The 18,931-nt window shown below is 38.7% G+C and overlaps 1 protein-coding gene across 7 annotated transcripts in view; it reads right to left on the bottom strand.

Annotated features, from left to right (window-relative positions):
• Positions 1-18,931, bottom strand: part of NTRK3 (neurotrophic receptor tyrosine kinase 3) — an 874,029-nt gene that overhangs the window by 592,020 nt on the left and 263,078 nt on the right. For all 7 annotated transcript variants that reach the window (XM_073653278.1, XM_073653277.1, XM_073653281.1 and 4 more), the window contains exon 4: positions 17,984-18,055. In XM_073653278.1, the coding sequence (XP_073509379.1) occupies positions 17,984-18,055 (72 nt within the window). The remainder of the gene's footprint in view (positions 1-17,983; positions 18,056-18,931) is intronic.

Genomic DNA, 18,931 nt, shown 5'->3' with positions numbered 1-18,931 from the left:
GATATAAATGCCACTATTGTACCAAACAGTATAAACTGCCAGGTGGGAAGAACTCCGTGTCAAATACCAAATGAGGTTTCCTGCCATTATCCTTAGCTTCCTAAATATTGCCCTTAAACTTGTTAACTTTTATATTGTAATGTAAAAAATAAAAACTCTCCTTGGAGCCATTATTTTCTGTTATAACAGCGGGCTGTGCAATTAGTATGGAGCAGGAAGTGCTCATCTAGTAATTGTGATTGCACAGCTGGGGTCCAGAGACTTGTAAAGAAGGAAGAACATTAAGAGCTGACAGAAATAGAAATCACTTTTCAATGTGACATCATCCTAACCTGGTGCAAGCAAACCGGCCATGTCTAAGCTGTTGCATTGTGTGTCTTCACGGAGACGTCTCATAGCAAAGTATCACGGGAGATGTCGTTTTTTGCCGCACAAAATTTAAAGGTGGAATAAGTCCTAGGTTTAATGAATGATATTGAAGTCTGTTTAAAGAAAGTCTTCCTTTTTTATTGTAGAGTCCGTCTAGATTCATAATGAGTAAGTAGCACTTTGTGGTAAGTAATGGACACTTTGTGGCTGGTGCAATTTGGGAGCTCTTGGGTTGGTCCTGTGTGGAGGATTTGTCTCTGGCACTAAATCAGCTTTGCATCTGCGAGTCTTGTGTGGGCACTGTGGCCAGTGTAGTTGTAAAGCCCTGAACATGCCCTTGGTTCTGACTACTGTATTATAATGCAAGCCTATGTCAACGTGTTTCAAAGTTTACACACTTCTTTATCAGGACAAAAAAACATGTACTGCGAGTCTAGGTATAAAAGTGATACTAAGATTGTGTGCACATTGCATGAGTGAAGACCAAGAGCTAGTGATATGTGCCTACACGCTCTACAGGAGATGTAATAGAATGGCCACCGCTCCCTTTCATTTGTACAGCAAGAGAAGAATCCAGCAGAGAACCTAATGACTTGAGCATCAACATATGTTACAAAGTAACATATCAACAAAATATTTTTTTACGTTTCTCGCACAGCCAGAAAACGCCTAGATCTCAATCCCATCGAAAACCTGTGGTCAATCCTCAAAGTTAGAGAAGGAAAAACAAAAACACAGAAATTGTGATAAACTCCAAGCATTGATCAGACAAGATTCGGTTACCATCAGCCAGGATATGGCCCAGAAGCTGATATCCAGCATGTCAGAGTGATGGGCAGAAGTCTTGAAAAATAAGGGGCAAAAACTGTAAATATTGAGTCTTTGCATAAATGGGATGTTTTTCAGTGACCATAGAAACATCTTACTAAGAGGCAAGAAACTTTGTAAAGACCGAAATTTGTAGAAGTCTCAAAACTTTTTGCCCAGACTGTACATTCAAAGTTTTAAACAGTTCTGCTGCATTGCATTATGGGATAGTTATTGCTAACGGTCTGGGAAAAAAAAGGTTTTTCAGAATCAGGACCACTCTTGTGGTTGGTATTACATCTTAGCTCCATTCAAGTTAATAGCTGTGAAACATAACGGCAAACCTGCATACTCAAGGAGGTGACAGATTTTAAGTAGCCAGAAACACATTCTAGCTTTGAATAAGAATAAAAAAATTCAGAATGCAAACAAATATCATATGTTATGCAGCAGCAAAGATAATAAATCTTATGTAAAAAGTTTACTCTGGTAGGAATAAAAAACAATTTGGCTAGCGAAATCTAATGAGCAATTGTCACGGGTGTGTCAGAGGTGACAGACAGTCGCCCTGCAGTTGGTTGCAGGAGATCTCTACGTTTGGCATTACAGACATCTTCTTAGAGGCTGGCTGTCTCTAGGACCCAGTGGTTACCTCCCTCTGGCTAATTAGCTCCCTGGCCTGAGTATATAAATACCTGGTGTGTCTGATAAGGAGGTGCCGGCGATATTCATTATTACTTGTGAGGCTTTAGCAAGAGCAATACGTCTTCCTCTCAGGAGCTTGAGGCCATGTGCGCATTTGTTTGGAGTCGTCTAAAGCTAAGCAATTCCCCCCTGTTTGTCTACCCTAGTTGTGTATAGAGTTTAGTGGAGATCGACTAGTGCTCATCTCCTTCCTTCCCTAGCCTTAGCCATATGCCAGGGAAAGCCAGGGCGAGGCACGCATGCGGCGATTGGTGAAGAGCCAATATAGGGAGGGTAGTTGAGACAGGGTGACACTAGACCAGACTAGGAGGTCTCCACTTCCCCCTTTCCCTAGTGTCTGAGCTCCCTTTCCCTCTTCCCTCTGTGTTGCACTAAGTCTTTCCCACACCTTGCGTGACATTAGTACACTACAGGCAATGGCCTAAGCCGCAGAGTTACTACATGTGATAAACTATGTACTGTTAACGTAGTTACCAAAAACTGAATATACAAACCTATAAACATGACTACCACAAAGATAATGTACGACAAATAACCCATCTTTATTGTAGCATTTGTTACATAATTAAAACCAATTAAAAATACAGAACATTGTCCTATTAACAAAAATCAAAAAGGAGAGTATACATAAGTATTGTTCATACACGGCAATAATGCTCATATGAGGGGCTCTACTGATGGCAAGTATGCTGGGCATGTTAATATAGCTGAGAGCCTTCTCAATGGTACAAAAGTTATTTAAAAAAAGTAGAGATGCATACATGCAAACTATTAAAAAGAACATAACTTTCCGTAAGGAAACAGTCACAGAACTATAGGTGCTGAGTGCTTACATATATACAGCCCCATACAAAAGATGCAAGGAGTACAAGGATATATGTGCCATAACGGTAGGTTACTAATAAATCACTACATATGGATCATGTTTGACAGTTGACACCAATTCAGGCACAGAAGACTCACAGGCAACATAGATGGAGCATACAATAAAGACTTGAGCTTCATATGGAACGTACTTCCCCATGTATGTGTCTAATACAAGTTTCGCCATTGCTTCCTCAAGGGGTAACTCATGAATAGTTTTATGTATATTTCCTCACGGATCATACTTTTAATAATTTACATGTATGCATCTATTCTTTATTACAATAAGTTATGTACCTTTGAGGAGTATCTGAACTATTTTAGTATCCTCAGCATATTTACCATCAGTGGAGCATTTGATATGAGCTTTATTACCATGTATGTACAATAATTATGTATAGTCCCTATTTGATTTTTGTTAACATGACGCTTCTGAGTATTTTTAATTGGTTTTAATCATGTAACTAATACTACAATAAAAATTGATTATTTCTGTTACAGTTTGTTAGTTTTAGTCATTTTTATAGGTTTATCTGAAAGCTATGGAAATACTGTAGCTTCCCTGGAAGCTAAGGGAGCATTGCCAGTAGGACTGCTTACTCGGCTAGTCTCCATAAAGGAAATCAGTTTCCCCCAAAAATCTAAATATTCCATACAAATTTAAAATGTTAAATGATGTAAAAAAAAAAAAGAAAATTGAGATCATCCTTCATTCCTAAAATTGTGTTCGAAGAATATCAAGCTTGATTTTTTTTATTCTGCGATATATGGATAAATTGTGCTCTTAACCGTAAAATGTTCAAGGTTATCATATTTCAAGGTCATTTGCAGAATGACTGACAGCCCTGTCTTTCTTATCTAGAAAATCTCAAGACACTGTTTTCCCAAGTGATGTCATCTAATTATCGATGAACGATGAAAGCAGGGACCTCAATGACCTGGTGAGCTGAGATGGTTGAGCTGAGATAATGTGAACAATAGTCATTCTTTATCTTCAAAATACCTTAAGCAAACAAAAGCTCCACTATTCAATTGTGCCCTACATTGCACGGAGGAAATTACAAAAAGTATAATACAATGTCATATAATTAACTACAAAAGCAATTATTACTGTCTATTAATCACCAGAGGGACTGATTTTTTTATCATGTTACTTCAATAATATCACCTTATGGCATTTAGTGAAATCTTCATCACAAGGGCAATTATTTTTATGATTTTATTTATGATTTACTGGTGTGACCTTCCCTACCTTTCCTCTGGGCTTGATACATCCTGAGATGTGTCGGGTGAGCTGACCAACATTAAAGGGAATGTATCATCTGAAAACAATCTATTGTTCAACTAAGGTTTTTATGTTAAAAATAGTTTTAAAAAACTCTTTATTAAACTCTAAAAATCTTGCAAATTTCTCACTGACCACTGAGGCTGTTTTAGACATTAAAGGGGTTGTCCACTATTAGGGCAACACCTTTTTGATCTAAATGTTTGGCGCCGATAAAATAAAAAAGCTTATACTCACCTCCTGTGCCGCCACTCACGTACCTGGAAACTTTCATGCGGTTGTTATGACACGTGAGCATGACGCCCAATAAGTGATGGCGTCACTGTCCCCACCTTCGTACAGTTAAGTAATTAACAGGTAGTGAGAGCAGCCGTAGCATTCACTTCCTGTTAATTACTTAACTGTACGAAGGCGGGGACAGTGACGCCAACGCTGATTGGGCGTCATGCTCACGTGTCATCATAACCGCACAAAAGCCCCAGGGAAGTGAGTGCCGATACCACTGGACCGGCGCTGGAACAGGAGGTAAGTATACGTTTTTTTATTTTATCGGGGCCAAACATGGGGTAAGAGAAGGGGTTATCCAAGTAGTGGACAACTTCTTTAACTTTCTGTTGCTTTAGGAAAATCACTTGTACATTAGTCACATTGAAAAGAATCTGACCCTATGTTCTGTAGCTAAAGAGTATGTGCAAAGATCACTGTAAAGGAGGGGGTCAACAGGGGCAGCTGTGACATCGCCTATTGTGATTGGTGGATTCTGTATTATTTGGTGGGTACAAAAGTGTTATCAGTCATGGAAATTCTGACTCTGATAAGGAAGCTGATGTAAACTTTCCTTGAAACAATAGGAAGTTAAAGTCTAAATAGCTCTAGTGGCCACTGTGAAAATTGCAAGATTACTAATTTTGTTATCTTAATATACATTGTGAAATAAAGAAAAAAAATAGCATTTTTTTTAATTGATGTAACATAAAATCCTGATTTAAACAAAAAGGGTTTTTTTTTGCTTCCCTTTATATAAACAACAGGATTTTGTGGTACTCTGCTGAGAGTTGTTTGATATCCCTGGGGATAATGTATGTCATCGAAAGCCTTTCTAAAATCCTTTCACATCTACTCTAGGTGCATTTTCAATTAAAATCTTAGACCTATATTATGAAGAACATAGCCCAAATTGCAAAACTAAAGGTGCAATGCAGCACAGCCCAAATAGTTAGAATCACAACATTTATGCTAGAGAACTATTTGGGAATATCTAAAAAATATATATACCATAATATATTTAAACAAAGTCAATTTATTTAAAGATGCCACATGACAGACACTCATAAAAATAATAAAGACATGATTGAATTATGAATAAAAAGGGAAAAAGCAAGGAGACATCAGTATCAGCAAGATGTAATACACATGATGTGCAGGGTCAGAAGTCAAGAGATATATACACATATAAATAATATAAAATCATATAAGGTGCTTAGTGCACATAAAGTGACAATTGCAATATTGCAGATAGTGCATGTACTATAATCAAAAGTAAATCTGCGTATAAATCAATATAGCACCAGAATAAGCAGAGCTAAAACTGAGTAGAGAAGGTATACTGACCCAAGGTCATGCTGAGGATGTATCCACGCCTGCTCCTCACTCCAACGCGCGTTTCACAACATCCCCAGCATGAACTTGGGTCAGTATAAATTCTCTACTCAGTTGATGTTGAGCAATTGATTATATCCACATATATGGGATGTGAAAACTGAAAAGTCCATAGAGCTTCCCGATTTATAGTAAAACATGTCTTATCTTCTCCGAGCCAATGAAATGTCCTTCCTTGCTATTTCCTCTTCCTCACTTCCCCCATATTTTCTTAGTAAAACACTGTGATACAAGAGTTGCAGTAATACTTGCAAAAAAAAACATATAGATGATTTTGACTAAAATAAAAACTGAACATAAAAGGGTAGTCCTGAGATTGTAAGCTATCCCTTATGCAAAGAATAGGACCCCATCAATTCCAAGAAAAGGGCTCTGCAGAGCCCCGTCTGAATGGAGCGGAGATTAAGCATGCGCTCCTTTGCTGAATTCATTGTTTATGGGAAAATGCTTAAAGTGCACTTGTCAGCAGGATTGTGCTAAGTCAGGGATGTCAAACTCAAACACACAGAGGGCCAAAATGAAAACTGTTGTGGGCCAACAAATATACAGTATAATGGGCTGCACATAGTCCTCCATACAGTATAATGGGCCCCGCATAGTCCTCCATACAGAATAATGGGCCCACATAGTCCTCCATACAGAATATTGGTCCCCACATAGTCCTCCATACAGAATAATGGTCCCCACATAGTCCTCCATACAGTATAATGACCCTCACAGCCCTCCATACAGAATAATGACCCCACATAGGGGTGGTGGTTCTGGTGTCGCAGGTCAAATAAAACCACCCTGCGGGCCAGAGCTTGATATGTTTGTGGTAAGTAAGCTACATACACTGTCAGGTGGGCGCTATTACCCTGATTAAAATGATACATGGGTTGATGAAATCCGTCCTGTGGTTCTTGTGTAATCTTTACTTTCAGTTTGGAGATAATGATATGCTCGTGCTTCGGAGTGGTCTGTGGGGAGGCTCTATCTGGTGCTCTGCTTATACACTCACTTTCTGTATTTTGGACAGGTGACTGATCCTTCAGTGACTTGCCTCCTATTTTACATAATGCATATACTATTGGGTTTTTTAAAAAAAAAAATTTAGATACTGCACAATGGCGCCCACTCCTGTGCTTGCGAAGTAGCACCTATTGCTTGCCGATACATGCTACTACACCTGTGCGGGAGCCATTTTGCTGGAGGAAACAAAAATTTGGCTGCAGCAATATGGCGCCCCTGGCGGTGCTTGAGCAGTAGCATCAATAGATGCTACTGCGCATACTCAGGAGTGGGCGCCATTTTGCAGGATGTCAATTTTTTTTATAAACTCACAATAGTACATGCATTATGTAAAACAGGAGGCAGGTCAATGAAGGCACAGTGAGCTGTCATAAGAGCATACAGATGAATATGTAATCAGAGCACCATATAGAGCGCCCCCCCCCTACAGGCCACCCCGAAGCACGAGCATATCATTATCTCCAAACTGAAAGTAAAGATTACACAAGAACCACAGGACGGATTTCATCAACCAAGGTATCATGTTAATCAGTGTAATGTCGCCCACCTGGCAGTGTATTTAGTTTACTGAGCACAATCCTGCTGACAGGTGCGCTTTAAAGTGTAATCATTGTTACAGGAGAATTTGCATCAGAATGTCTGTTTCTGCCTACAGCTCCTCCCTCCCCTCTCCATAGAACTTTCTGAGCACTAACTGTCTCTTTTTTCAGTGATGTGAAAATCTGTATTCACTGAATAAAGATTTTACGTATGATCTTAGAGTGTAAAATCAGCCCCAGAAGAGAAAAGAGCAGCTTTCTCTGATAAGATATATTATAAGGTCTCATTTTCAGTTCCCTTGCTTTTTATGATAAAAAAATAAATATCCCCCACCCCCCAAAGTTACTGTATAAGGAAAGATAAATTCAAAACATGCCTGCCTGCTATTTCTGTCCATATATGCCTACTTCAGGGGGTCAGCTGAATTTTGAAAATTTTAGTATCTATTATATGTAAGAGTATGATACTCAAAAATGGCACCCAGACCCCTTTGAACACTATTAGTAATCTCACTCTCCTGACTTCCTTAGTCCTCAATCAGACATGTGTGATTTTTCTCGTATGCAAAATAAGATCTTATTTTCATCAGTGTTTTGGATGCAATGTTCATTTGCGCTTGTCAGTATGTCAGTTTTTACCATCAGTGTTTTATCAGTGATTTTCTCATATGTGAAACAAACAAAAACAAAAAAACTTACTCTTACTGTAATGCTACATATACAATATGTTATATTGGGCTCTATGTGTTAGCATTATTGGGTCCTATATTTTGGATTATGAAATAATCCCAAAAATCACACTTGTAAGGGTATGCTCACATGTGGACAATTGGTTCCAGAAATGTCTGACTGTTCCATACTGTACATTTAAATTAAGATTTGAAAAAAATTCAAATATAAGCATGCTGAAGAAAGAACCCTATTCACAGTTACTTATTTTGAACCTGTATCATGCAAATTCCCTAAAGCTCACCATGCATAAAATGACTATTTCTCTCGACTACAGTATACCACAGGCTTGAATAGATACAAGACAGAAAGTTGTCTTCAGTCCCCTCTAGCATCAATTTATATCCTATGGAAAAAAGGGATTGGGCATAATAATACCAAACATGCCTGATCCTTCTTCCTCCACAACATCTGCTGTTAAAATTGAGCTAGTTGTCTTTTTATACATTAGATGGTCGTCCGATTCATGCAAACCTCTGTCAAATGAAAGGGACTTTTTCACAAATTTCTGCCAACAATCTACATAGTATAATACATTCTAAAGTAAAATCGTTTGTGTAAACCCATAAAAATGGAACAGTTAAAATTAAACTCCCCTCCAGTGTAAATGTGAACAGCGCCGACTGAAGCCCTTTCAAAGAACTGAGCATCTAAGAAATGACGACTTGCAAAGTCCTTTTCTTTGCGCTCTCCTCATTTCTTGTCCCGTCTTGCAAATGTGCAAATTAATTTTTGTGTCAGCTTTGACTATAATCCGGAAATTCCATTGCTCATCCCAGAGGCGACTGTTTATCCAATACACAGGAGGGGAAATAAAAGATGTACAATGGCAATGCATATACCCAGGCGCTGTTTCTAAAGAGCCACCGGACAATAATTGAAAGTGTCAGCTTGTATCTCTCTCCTATTTGTCGTGTTTGTCAGATAATAGCATCTGACATATTATCCATCGTTCGTGACGGAGCTCCACTGAGGCATGCAGGAAGTTGTGAAGAGCTACGACAGCACGCACCAAAAATATCAGTCACAATCGCTTTCCTTCTTTCAACTGCGCTTCTCCTTCTAATGATCGGACTGGGAGTGTTGCATGTGCCTTTCCCGCTGACTGATAAATAGCTCGGGGGAAGAAATGTGTAATAGACATGTGCCATCTACAATATAAGTTACTTGCCCATTGATTAAGATGCTATGACACCTCTGCTTATGGCAGCATCACAGGGCAGAGGCGTGATGCTCCGTGACATGCATGGAAATTTCCTTTCTTCTACAACCAGAATAGGGAAGGTTGCATCATCAGGAAACTGACTAAGAAGGATTATTAAGAGACATTCCCTCAGAGAGCGCAGATGTATGATCTCACTACGTATTACATAGACAGAAAGTAATTGCTGATCAGTTGTTGTTATGGCAAAGAAATAAAAGGGAACAAATTGCTTCCTCTCTGCAAGAGATGTAACAAACAAAAAAGGCAACTGAAAGATTTTAATCAGAAATTAAAGCAGTTAGCTCTTGAAACAATCCCTCTTTTTTTTAACTGAAAGAGCCAAAATATCAATCAGCTGAACGCCAATGATCCAGCTTCTTCAGAAAGGGTTGTTCACAAGTTATTAAAGTGAATAGGAGCTGAGCTGCATTACCCAAAACAGATTACGGGGCTGTGCTGTTCCAGCTCTATAAAGTGTCTGCATGTCACGATATTGTTGCAGGATATCCCGGGGCAAGAAGCTCCTTCCCTATCCCTCAAGCAAGGGGGCACCCTAGTCTACCTCTTTCCCCCAGATTACCCCAGAAGGTGAAGATGCCGGGGTAACATGCCTTGCTATTCCCCTGACTTACTCTTATCTGTTCCCTCCTCCACCCAGGAAGATGTGCGGACAAAGTGCATAGGATTACACTAACCAGACAGACAGCAGACAGACAAGGGAAGACAGACAGGGATAAATGAAAACTACAATAATACAAAATACACTCACCAAACAACAGGTGGTATACAGGGGAGGGTAAGGTAGGTGAAACCAAATTGGAGAGGATGAGGATGAACACACAAATTCCACGCAGAAATCTCCAGAGCAACTCTCCAACTGTCAACTCCAAACACCAAACAACTCCTCCAATTCCAAACCAGGCAGAATGAACGATCACTGGCAATTCCCAAATGCCAGTAGTAAGCATATATACCAGAGGGGAGTGTCCAACACAGAACAGCTGAGGCAATCCATGATAGAGAGCTCCAGGAGATCAATTGAACTGATTAACCCTAGTAATGCCAGAGCAAAGAAAAGATGCACTGTTTAGACTGATTGTGAAGCAGTTCTGACCAGTGCAGGAGAACGGGTAACCAGAGTTTCAGGCCCTTCTCTGTCGCGGTAACCCCATGACATTGCATCTAGTTGACGCTTGGGCTGCAAAGAATTGATCAGCGGTAGTGTTGGTTCGCCACTGATAGGAATATCTAAGTAGTGGATAGCCCTTACAGTTCTGCTCTGATTGCTGAGGAATGCCAAGCATGGTCTAACGGCCAGCAGAAGTGCAGAATTATATACTGCCATTAAAATTCTTGGCCATCTGAGTAATGCACTGACTGGCATGGTGTGCCATTGTGAGCTCACTCTTAGGGTAGGTGCACACAACCATTTTCTCTTCATCCGAGTAAAAAAGTCAGATTATACTGATCAGACTCTGATAAGAGTTTGATCAGAGGTTGATCAGAGTGGCCTTGGATTTTCTCGGAGGTGAAGAGAAAAAAAAAAAGTTTCTTCACCTTCTCCTTTCTGTCAGTCCATGAAAAACAGACCGCACTCGGATGTCATCTGAATGCGGTTCAATGTTTTTCAAGAACCCATAGACCTGCATTGCCAATTGTGAACCAACACTCAAATCAAAATCAAACTGGTCTCCAATATTTTCCTTAGACCACCAATGAAAAAATTGGAAATGTGCACAGCCCCATAGAATATTGGGTGTATGAGTGCTCAATGTTTTATTTGTATTTTTCACAGATTATATTAAAATTTGAGGGACTTGCCTGTTTTCGATCAAATTTGCAGATCAATCTTGCCCGTTCAAGTGAATGATCCTTGAGAAAAACAAATATCACTTAGATGTCATCCATGTGTCATCTGAATGCTGTGTTTTTTTGCCATTTATTGAGCAAGAGAAGTAGGAATTTTTTTTCTTTGAGAAATTCTAGGACAGTCCATAAAATTAGGACACTTTTTACCCTGTGTAATGTAAGGCGTCTGTGATTGTTTTTAAACTTATATGGATTATTATCACTGCAATTAATGTTATTTTACAGTTTTCAGTGAATGCAGATAATGTCTTCAGATCAGAATTATGGGCTGAAGACAAATATCACTTATAATCGTAATGCTTTATTGAGGATTTCCAATGTGTCCCCAAAAATATTGTCAGTCGGTGATTTTTTGATAAGCTGTCCAGAAAGAATAAAGAATCATGTTGGCAACCCAAATTGGTTGCAAATATGGAAAAATGAACACATGAACCAAAAATAGATGAAAATCAAGCACAGAATACTGATGAAAACCAATATTTTTTTCATATAAAAAACCCAGACATATAAATGTTTGCTGCCATGTACCAATAATTCTATAGTATCCATGATTCAATTTTTTGCTATTCAATTCCCTATGATATTTAAATGATTTTCCAATGGCCAGTGGTCCTATACTGCGCTATTTTCTACTTAGTACCTGTTATATTGATGCAGAGACCAAACATACGGTTGTAAAGCCCACTTAGGTTATACAATGTTTGACTATAGTGGCATTGAGGGCCAATGTCACATTTTTAATCTAATACCCTTGTACCAGGTAGGATGTCTGGTGTAAGCACCACTCCAACTGGTTTTTTATTGCAGCACTGGAGTGGTGACACTAATATAAGATCACTGCACTTAGTATCATACTCACTAGCTGCCAATTTCATATCGCCACTCCGGTTGTCTTATGCTGGATTGCTCCAGTGTCTGCTGCGTGAATCAGAAGTCACAATGCATGGTAAGTCTACGAGAGGCAGAACGAGGCCAGAGCAAGACTCTTTTAGATTTACATGAAGAGCTTGTGACCATTGCCTCTGACTTCCAGTTATTCAGAAGTTGCAGTCACAAGATGGCGTTGTGGAAGTGAGGCAGCACTGAAGATGATGGGTGGTAAGTATAATACTAGGGTCATGGGTTTACTGAGACAGAAAGATGCCAGAAAACCACATCATTTGATTTTGCGTACTCTTGCACTTCTTCATATTAAACAATGCAGGTTTCTGTTAGCAGTGCAGGGGTTAATAGTTCAGCTTGGAGTCTCTGAAGCTTCCCAGGTTAGATAATCTCAACTGTTCAGTATTGGCCACTCCCCTTTCCTATACAAACTCGCCTCTGGAAATCTGGATTGCCAGTGTTAGTTTCATACTGCCTGGTGAGGAGTGGAGGAGTCAGTTGTTGGTAGAGGCATTTGGAGTGTTTATCTTTAACTGTTGTTTCGGCTGTGTGCAAATCCTCATCCTCTCCTATTTAGTTTCCCTTTCTTTTCTCCCTGGTGTTTCCCTCTGTGCTGTCTGTGAGTGCATATTTGTATCATTGGTACTTTCAGTTATCCCTGTATGTCCTTCCTCGTATGTCTGCTTTGTGTATATACAGACACTATTCCTCTCCTCTTCCATGGGTTAGGGGAGTGGGAAAGATATAGGGCTTATTCAGGAGTTCAGCAAGGTACATGGCTCCAGCATCTTCACCATCAGAAGGAATCTGGGGAGAAGGGATAGCTAGGGCGCCCCTAGTGTTAGGGACAGGAAAGGAGCTGCTAGGTAATCTGACAACAGAATTGTGACAGCTAGGGTCAGGGACCTCATGTTAGAATCACCACTCCAACACTAAAATAAAATGACCGCTGGAGTGGTGCTTGCAGCTCTGCAACTTTGAGTCATCCATGTGCTTTCTGCAGTATAAAAAGAGTAAAATTGATATGAACCGTGAGATAATTTTCTAATCCACATTACAGAATTATAAGAACAGATAAGATAAAGACAGAGACATATTGTCTGAGAAACATCCACCTTATATTACCAAAAGGTTCAGTCGGGGTTAAACTTGCAAAGACACGGTTCATAGGAACCATTATGCTAGAGAATCAGTCTAGAAACTGAGACTGCTTTCAAACACACTTAAAGGAAATGAATGGTTTTATTTGCAGCTACTAAAATAAAATAATAAAAAAAACATTCGGCACATCACAGCAGGTACCAATGGGGGGTTTGTAAATGGAGACACAAAGTACTTCCCTTCACCCCTGCAGGGAGATGACGCGAGGTGTAGAATGAAAAATTAGCTTTTTCTCTTTTTTTTTCTTTTAAAAACTCCATTTCTGTGAGAAATGATCTGCCGCCGATTTGAGGATATTTATTTGTCATTCACTTCCAGTGAAGCCGGCGAAGACTGTCAGAACTTCAGAAAGGTGACTTTATACAGAACATTTTAAGATCTGTGTCACCACCATAATGGGAAGACACAGCGAAGCCGGAGAGGGCCCAGGGGGGTTCTACTTTCTGAACTAGCTTTTATTACAAGTCATTTTCTATGTTCAGGTGACAGACTTTACAGCAAGAACTTTTACCATGATACATTGATCACAATATCTTGTACAGCTAAATGCTGTTGGCTACACTGAGTTTACAAATTTATATAGATCTGTAGAAAACTCCAAGATAGGAGCTATGGTGGAGTTATTACTATCGCAACTTAGGTAGTTTGTAACATGCAGTCTTAGAAGCTTCTTTCAGGTCAAGATATATCCAGCTACATGTCTACTTTGAATGGTTATATAGATGGTATATTGGGCTGATATTATGTGAGTCTATTACCCAGTATCTGCGGTACTAAGGGCCCATTACCCAAGCACACAGAAAATCAATAATATGATCCTTATGTACACAGACTGTCATTGTATACACAGGACGATGTGCTGCAGAGAACGATGATTGTTTTTAAATAAGGCAATTGGGGTCCTGTTTCCACTGGAATGAGCGTTCTTGGGAACACATCATTTTTGGTAATCGGTTTGTCTAAATGCTTCCTTATACTTTCTTGAATTTAATTGAGTGACTTACTAAACAAGTTCAATACAATATTGTTGGAGGTTAGCAAAATCCTTGACGAGCTGCAATTCACAAGCTTTGATACATATGTATTGGAGTCTCTGAAGCTTCCCAGCTTGGATAATCTCAACTGTTCAGTATTGGCCACTCCCCTTTCCTATATAAACTTGCCTCTGGAAATCTGGATTGCCAGTGTTAGTTTCATACTGCCTTGTGTGGAGTGGAGGAGTCAATTGTTGGTAGAGGTATTTGGAGTGTTTATCTTTAACTGGTGTTTCGGCTGTGTGCAAATCCTCATCCTCTTCTATTTAGTTTCCTATTTAGTATGTATCTCCTGACAGAATATAATATCAAAATCATGTTGGGTTTTTGTTGTTTGTTTATTGTGTTTTTTTTTAAAGCTAGAAATCTTATTCCATACATTTCAGGTTATGTGAAGCCAAAAGAATGGGTGAAAAGAGAAATTTTTCAATTAAGTACAGAAGTGCTACCGCAATTTCTTCCATTGCTTTTGATGATTAGAGAGGACGTGAGTCTATGGCAAAAGATTTTTTTTTTAAAAGTCCCTTTTAGGTGCTGCTTGGAAACAACCACAATATTTTGCAATATCTTGCTAACATTCAAACAAACTTCCCCATGCAAACAAACTAAGCAATGAAGTTCTGATTTGAAATAGTCCCTGTACATCTCAACAGCTTGTAAATTACATAATTTAACAGAATGTTGTCTTAAAGAGAACCGGTCATGTAAAAAACACTATTATCCTGCAGATATTGGGTTAATTTGCAGGTTAACAGCATTCTGACACCATGCAGTCACCACACTGAAAGCCCCACTGCCAGGAGGAAATTAACTTTATTGCCCCTGGCAGCATTCGGTTTCCAGTCATAGGGTTGGCTCCGAAACGGTTCAGTTAGGGAGTGGTGGCTGTAACCACACCCCGGCACTGACTGCCGGCTCTAATGCTGATCCTGCTGTTAGTCAGTACCAGGGTGCAGTTACACCCTCCGCTCTCTATATATATACACAGAGCAGTGACTGAAACCATACCAGGACCACCCCTATGACTGGAAGCCAAATGCTGCTAGGGGCAATAAAGTTATTTTACTCCCGGCAAAGGGGCTCTCAGTGCTGGCATCGCCCTGTCTCAGTACGTTATTAACCTGCAGATTAACCCCATATCTGCAGATCAATAGTGTTATTTTACAAGATATATTACCTTTAATAATGAAATATTACTCCATAATTCCACTAGGTGTATCCCACTGCTTGTTATCCAGCTCTAGAAATGAGACAGATTACAGGAGGTAGGCAGAGTTTTGTATCTCGGCTCTTGTTTTCTTGTATTTCAAACTGCATACAGGCATGACAGAGACGGGTTTTCAGCTCTAGGCAGGAAAACTATTGGACAATGGCAGGAACAGGGCATGCTGGGAAGTGAGGGAAACAAAGTTCCAACACCTGTAGTGCTGGCAGAATGCTGATGAAAGGGAATAGTTAACCTAACAATTGGATGGCAAGTTAGTCAGATATGTGCATCGAAGTCAATTATATATGGGGTGATAACAGCAGGAACATGATTTTATTCTGGTTTTAAGTTTAATAACCTAGATAAGCAGGAAGAGTTTTCATGTTTCGCCTTTCTAAAATATGTATATAAGTACATGAGAAAACTGAGACATCTTGTCACTGTCATCAAGCTGCACCCCTGGTATTATGCTTAGGTGTCACATTCAGTCTCGTAATAAGCTTCATAAAGACTTGCAAAATGCTGCGTTGTCTTAAACCTATCATCTGCCCTAAATAACAGCAATTTAAAACCAGAAATGAAATGAAAGTTTTATTTTGCCAGCAAAGTTTATGAACCTCTGAAATCCGATATCAAATTCAATTAAATTGCTGTGCCCATTCACGAGGACAAGTTTACAATGTTTAAGTTGTAATTCTCAATGTTCGGTCTTTAGACTTTTTAGAAAAAAAAAAAATCAATGTATGGCCGTACAAAGCACAACATAATTGGGAACACTTAGATTAGAAGAAAATGTGTATTAGTTACAGGAAAACAAAGTCTCCATTTAAGAAAGCTGCGCTCAAGCCAAACAATAATCCCTTATTCCACGTAGTTTAAAACCCGTTTGGGGGGTAGAACGTGAAGCACATGGATACATGGATAATAACCGCTTCCCTCACCAGGAAGAAGCACCTGGCAGGCGCCAAAGGACTGTAGCCAATTTGTATCCATGTGCTCCACACTGTTTGTAAAATATAGAATAAAGGATTAATAGTTTATTCCCCGGTGAGTGCCACCATACTTCTGTCTTGGAAGAGTGTCTGTGCAACTGGAACTGTTTCCTTTATGTGGTTGAGTACAATGGTGTATAAGGTGCACTGACAAAGCAAAGTTCCAGCTCCTTAGATAAAATTCCAATGTTTTATTTAGACAGTTATAAAAAAAATTCCATCTATCTATCTATCTATCTATTTTTGAAGAAAATGGAACAGCACAGAAATCCACGAGTGGGTGCAAATCCTCTCAGACAATGATTCCGTTGTCTTCATGTTATATATTTCCAAAGAAAAAAAGGCAGCACTGCATATATAGTGGAAAAAAATGAACTTTATTAGCCCAAAAAATATTGTAGCAACGTTTCGGCTGAGCTTGAGAAAGTCTGTGCTCAGCCGAAACGTTGGCACAATTTTTTTTGGGGCTAATAAAGTTCTGTTTTTTCCACTATGTATGGAGTGCTGACTTTTTTTCTTTGGAGATATCTATCTATCTATCCCTCCATCTATATGTCTGTGTATTTATTTATCTATTATTTGTCTAATATTTATCTATCTAATATATATCTGTTATCTGTTTTATATCTATTATCTACCTATCTATTATCTGTCTAATATACTGTATATTTATCTATTTATCTGTCTAATATCTATATCTGTCTAATATCTATTTAATATGTATGTATTTTTTGTATAATATCTATCTATTTTCTGTATAATATCTATTTTCTGTATAATATCTATCTATCCATCCATCAATATGTCTGTGTATTTATCTATCTATTATCTGTCTAATATCTATCTATCTAATATATATCTGTTATCTGTTTAATATCTATTATCTACCTATCTATTATCTGTCTAATATACTATATATTTATCTATTTATCTGTCTAATATCTATATCTGTCTAATATCTATCTATTATTTATCTATTTTCTGTATAATATCTATCTATTTTCTGTATAATATCTATCTATCTATCTATCTATCTGTCACCTATATCATCCATAATACTTATATTAGTAGACATAGTAGTGCTTTCTACAGTTTTACACAAGTTCTGTGTAAGTTCAGCACAGCCAGAATGGAAACTACACTCTGTAGTGACATAAATCCTTCAATATCTCAGCAGGTAACAGAACAATCCATTTTTTTTTCTTCTTTTATTTCAACTTTGAGTGATCATCCATGGGAAAAAAAATAGAACTAGAAAAGTTAATGAAATTTTTATGTGTCCTGGGATAGGTAAACGGTCTGTTTGGCGCTTTGAGATGATGAGATAATCATTCGAGTTTTGATCACTTATTCAGGTGACAACACTGGAAAACTTCATGAGCGGAAATTAAAAATAAAGACATTTAGTTGTGCAGATCAACTGGAATATGAAAGAAGGAGCAGAGAAGATTCCAACTCCCTCAATGACCAGAGCGAACGCTTTCTCACATGAAGTGAAATAAAGATGGAAAAAAGCTTTTAAGGTAACAAGGTTAACAAGGTGCAGAAAAAAATCATTATCAAAACCCCTCACCTCAATATACACTATGTGAAAAGAAATGTAACCATATAGCATCTGCCAACAAGTAATTGTCCTACCAACAAAAAAATTAATACATTTACTTACATGTAGCGCAAATGTGGATTTTTGGAAAACGCTCGTGGTTGTATAGTTCTCAGTCCAGAGTTCATAATTGTTCTACAAGACAAATGAATTGTATTATATTATCAGATATTAACATTTTGAAATCAAAGCTGTAAATAGAATAAGAAAAAAGCTGAAAAATAGGAAAATAGAAAAATAGAATGGCAATAGGCTTCTTAAAGGGAACCTGTCAGCACATTTTTACATATGGAAGAGGTGTAATGGCTGTACATGCTTTTATACCTCAATAAAAAATTATACCTTAATTATGACAGCTTATGCGCCAGTCAGAAGAAATCTAGTATAGAAATCATATGCAAATCAGGTTGGAACTGTATTAGGGGTGTGTCAATGCACTAGGAAGAAGCTGCCCAAGTGCAATTACATGTCCCTGAAACTGGTCTCTGTAAAGTCTAAAAAAGGCCCTAGCCGCACAGCTAAATACACCTCCTGGGACCTGGCTCTCTTAAAGGCTGTCAAGAGGTTTCTGAGGAACCAGAAGGAAGGCCACAACACAAATCCAACAAAGGTAGAGGAAAGCATTCATGGATACCCCAAAACCCAGGGTAAGAAACTAAAACACATTCACAAAGGATAGACAGGGCTAAATAAGGAGAAGCAAAATACAAGCAGAATAAAGGAAGCCTCCCAGACCCCCAAGCGTCGAGAAGAAGGGAAAGGTTCTGGGAAGGAAAACTCTCAGATTTGCAGCAGGAAAGACATACGGACCAGGTAAACCCCTAGCTGAGGAGCTGAAACTCCAATCACCAATCTACATGGAAGTATAGCCAGCAAGTGAGGTAAGTGAAAGGTGATCGTTAGTGATGAGCGAGTATGTTCGGTTAACCCTTTCGGCGAGTATGCTCGTAGGAGCATCGAGTATCTTCAGTGTACTCGGTCATATGTTTGAATCACTCCCGTGTGCATGAT

Source organism: Phyllobates terribilis, unplaced genomic scaffold (assembly GCF_046119375.1).
Source record: "Phyllobates terribilis strain yellow unplaced genomic scaffold, ASM4611937v1 Scaffold_11__3_contigs__length_659146591, whole genome shotgun sequence".
NCBI classification, from domain to species: Eukaryota; Metazoa; Chordata; class Amphibia; order Anura; family Dendrobatidae; genus Phyllobates; species Phyllobates terribilis.
The sequence above is the reverse complement of the archived record's forward strand: the minus strand, read 5'-3'. Positions and strand labels throughout refer to the sequence as shown.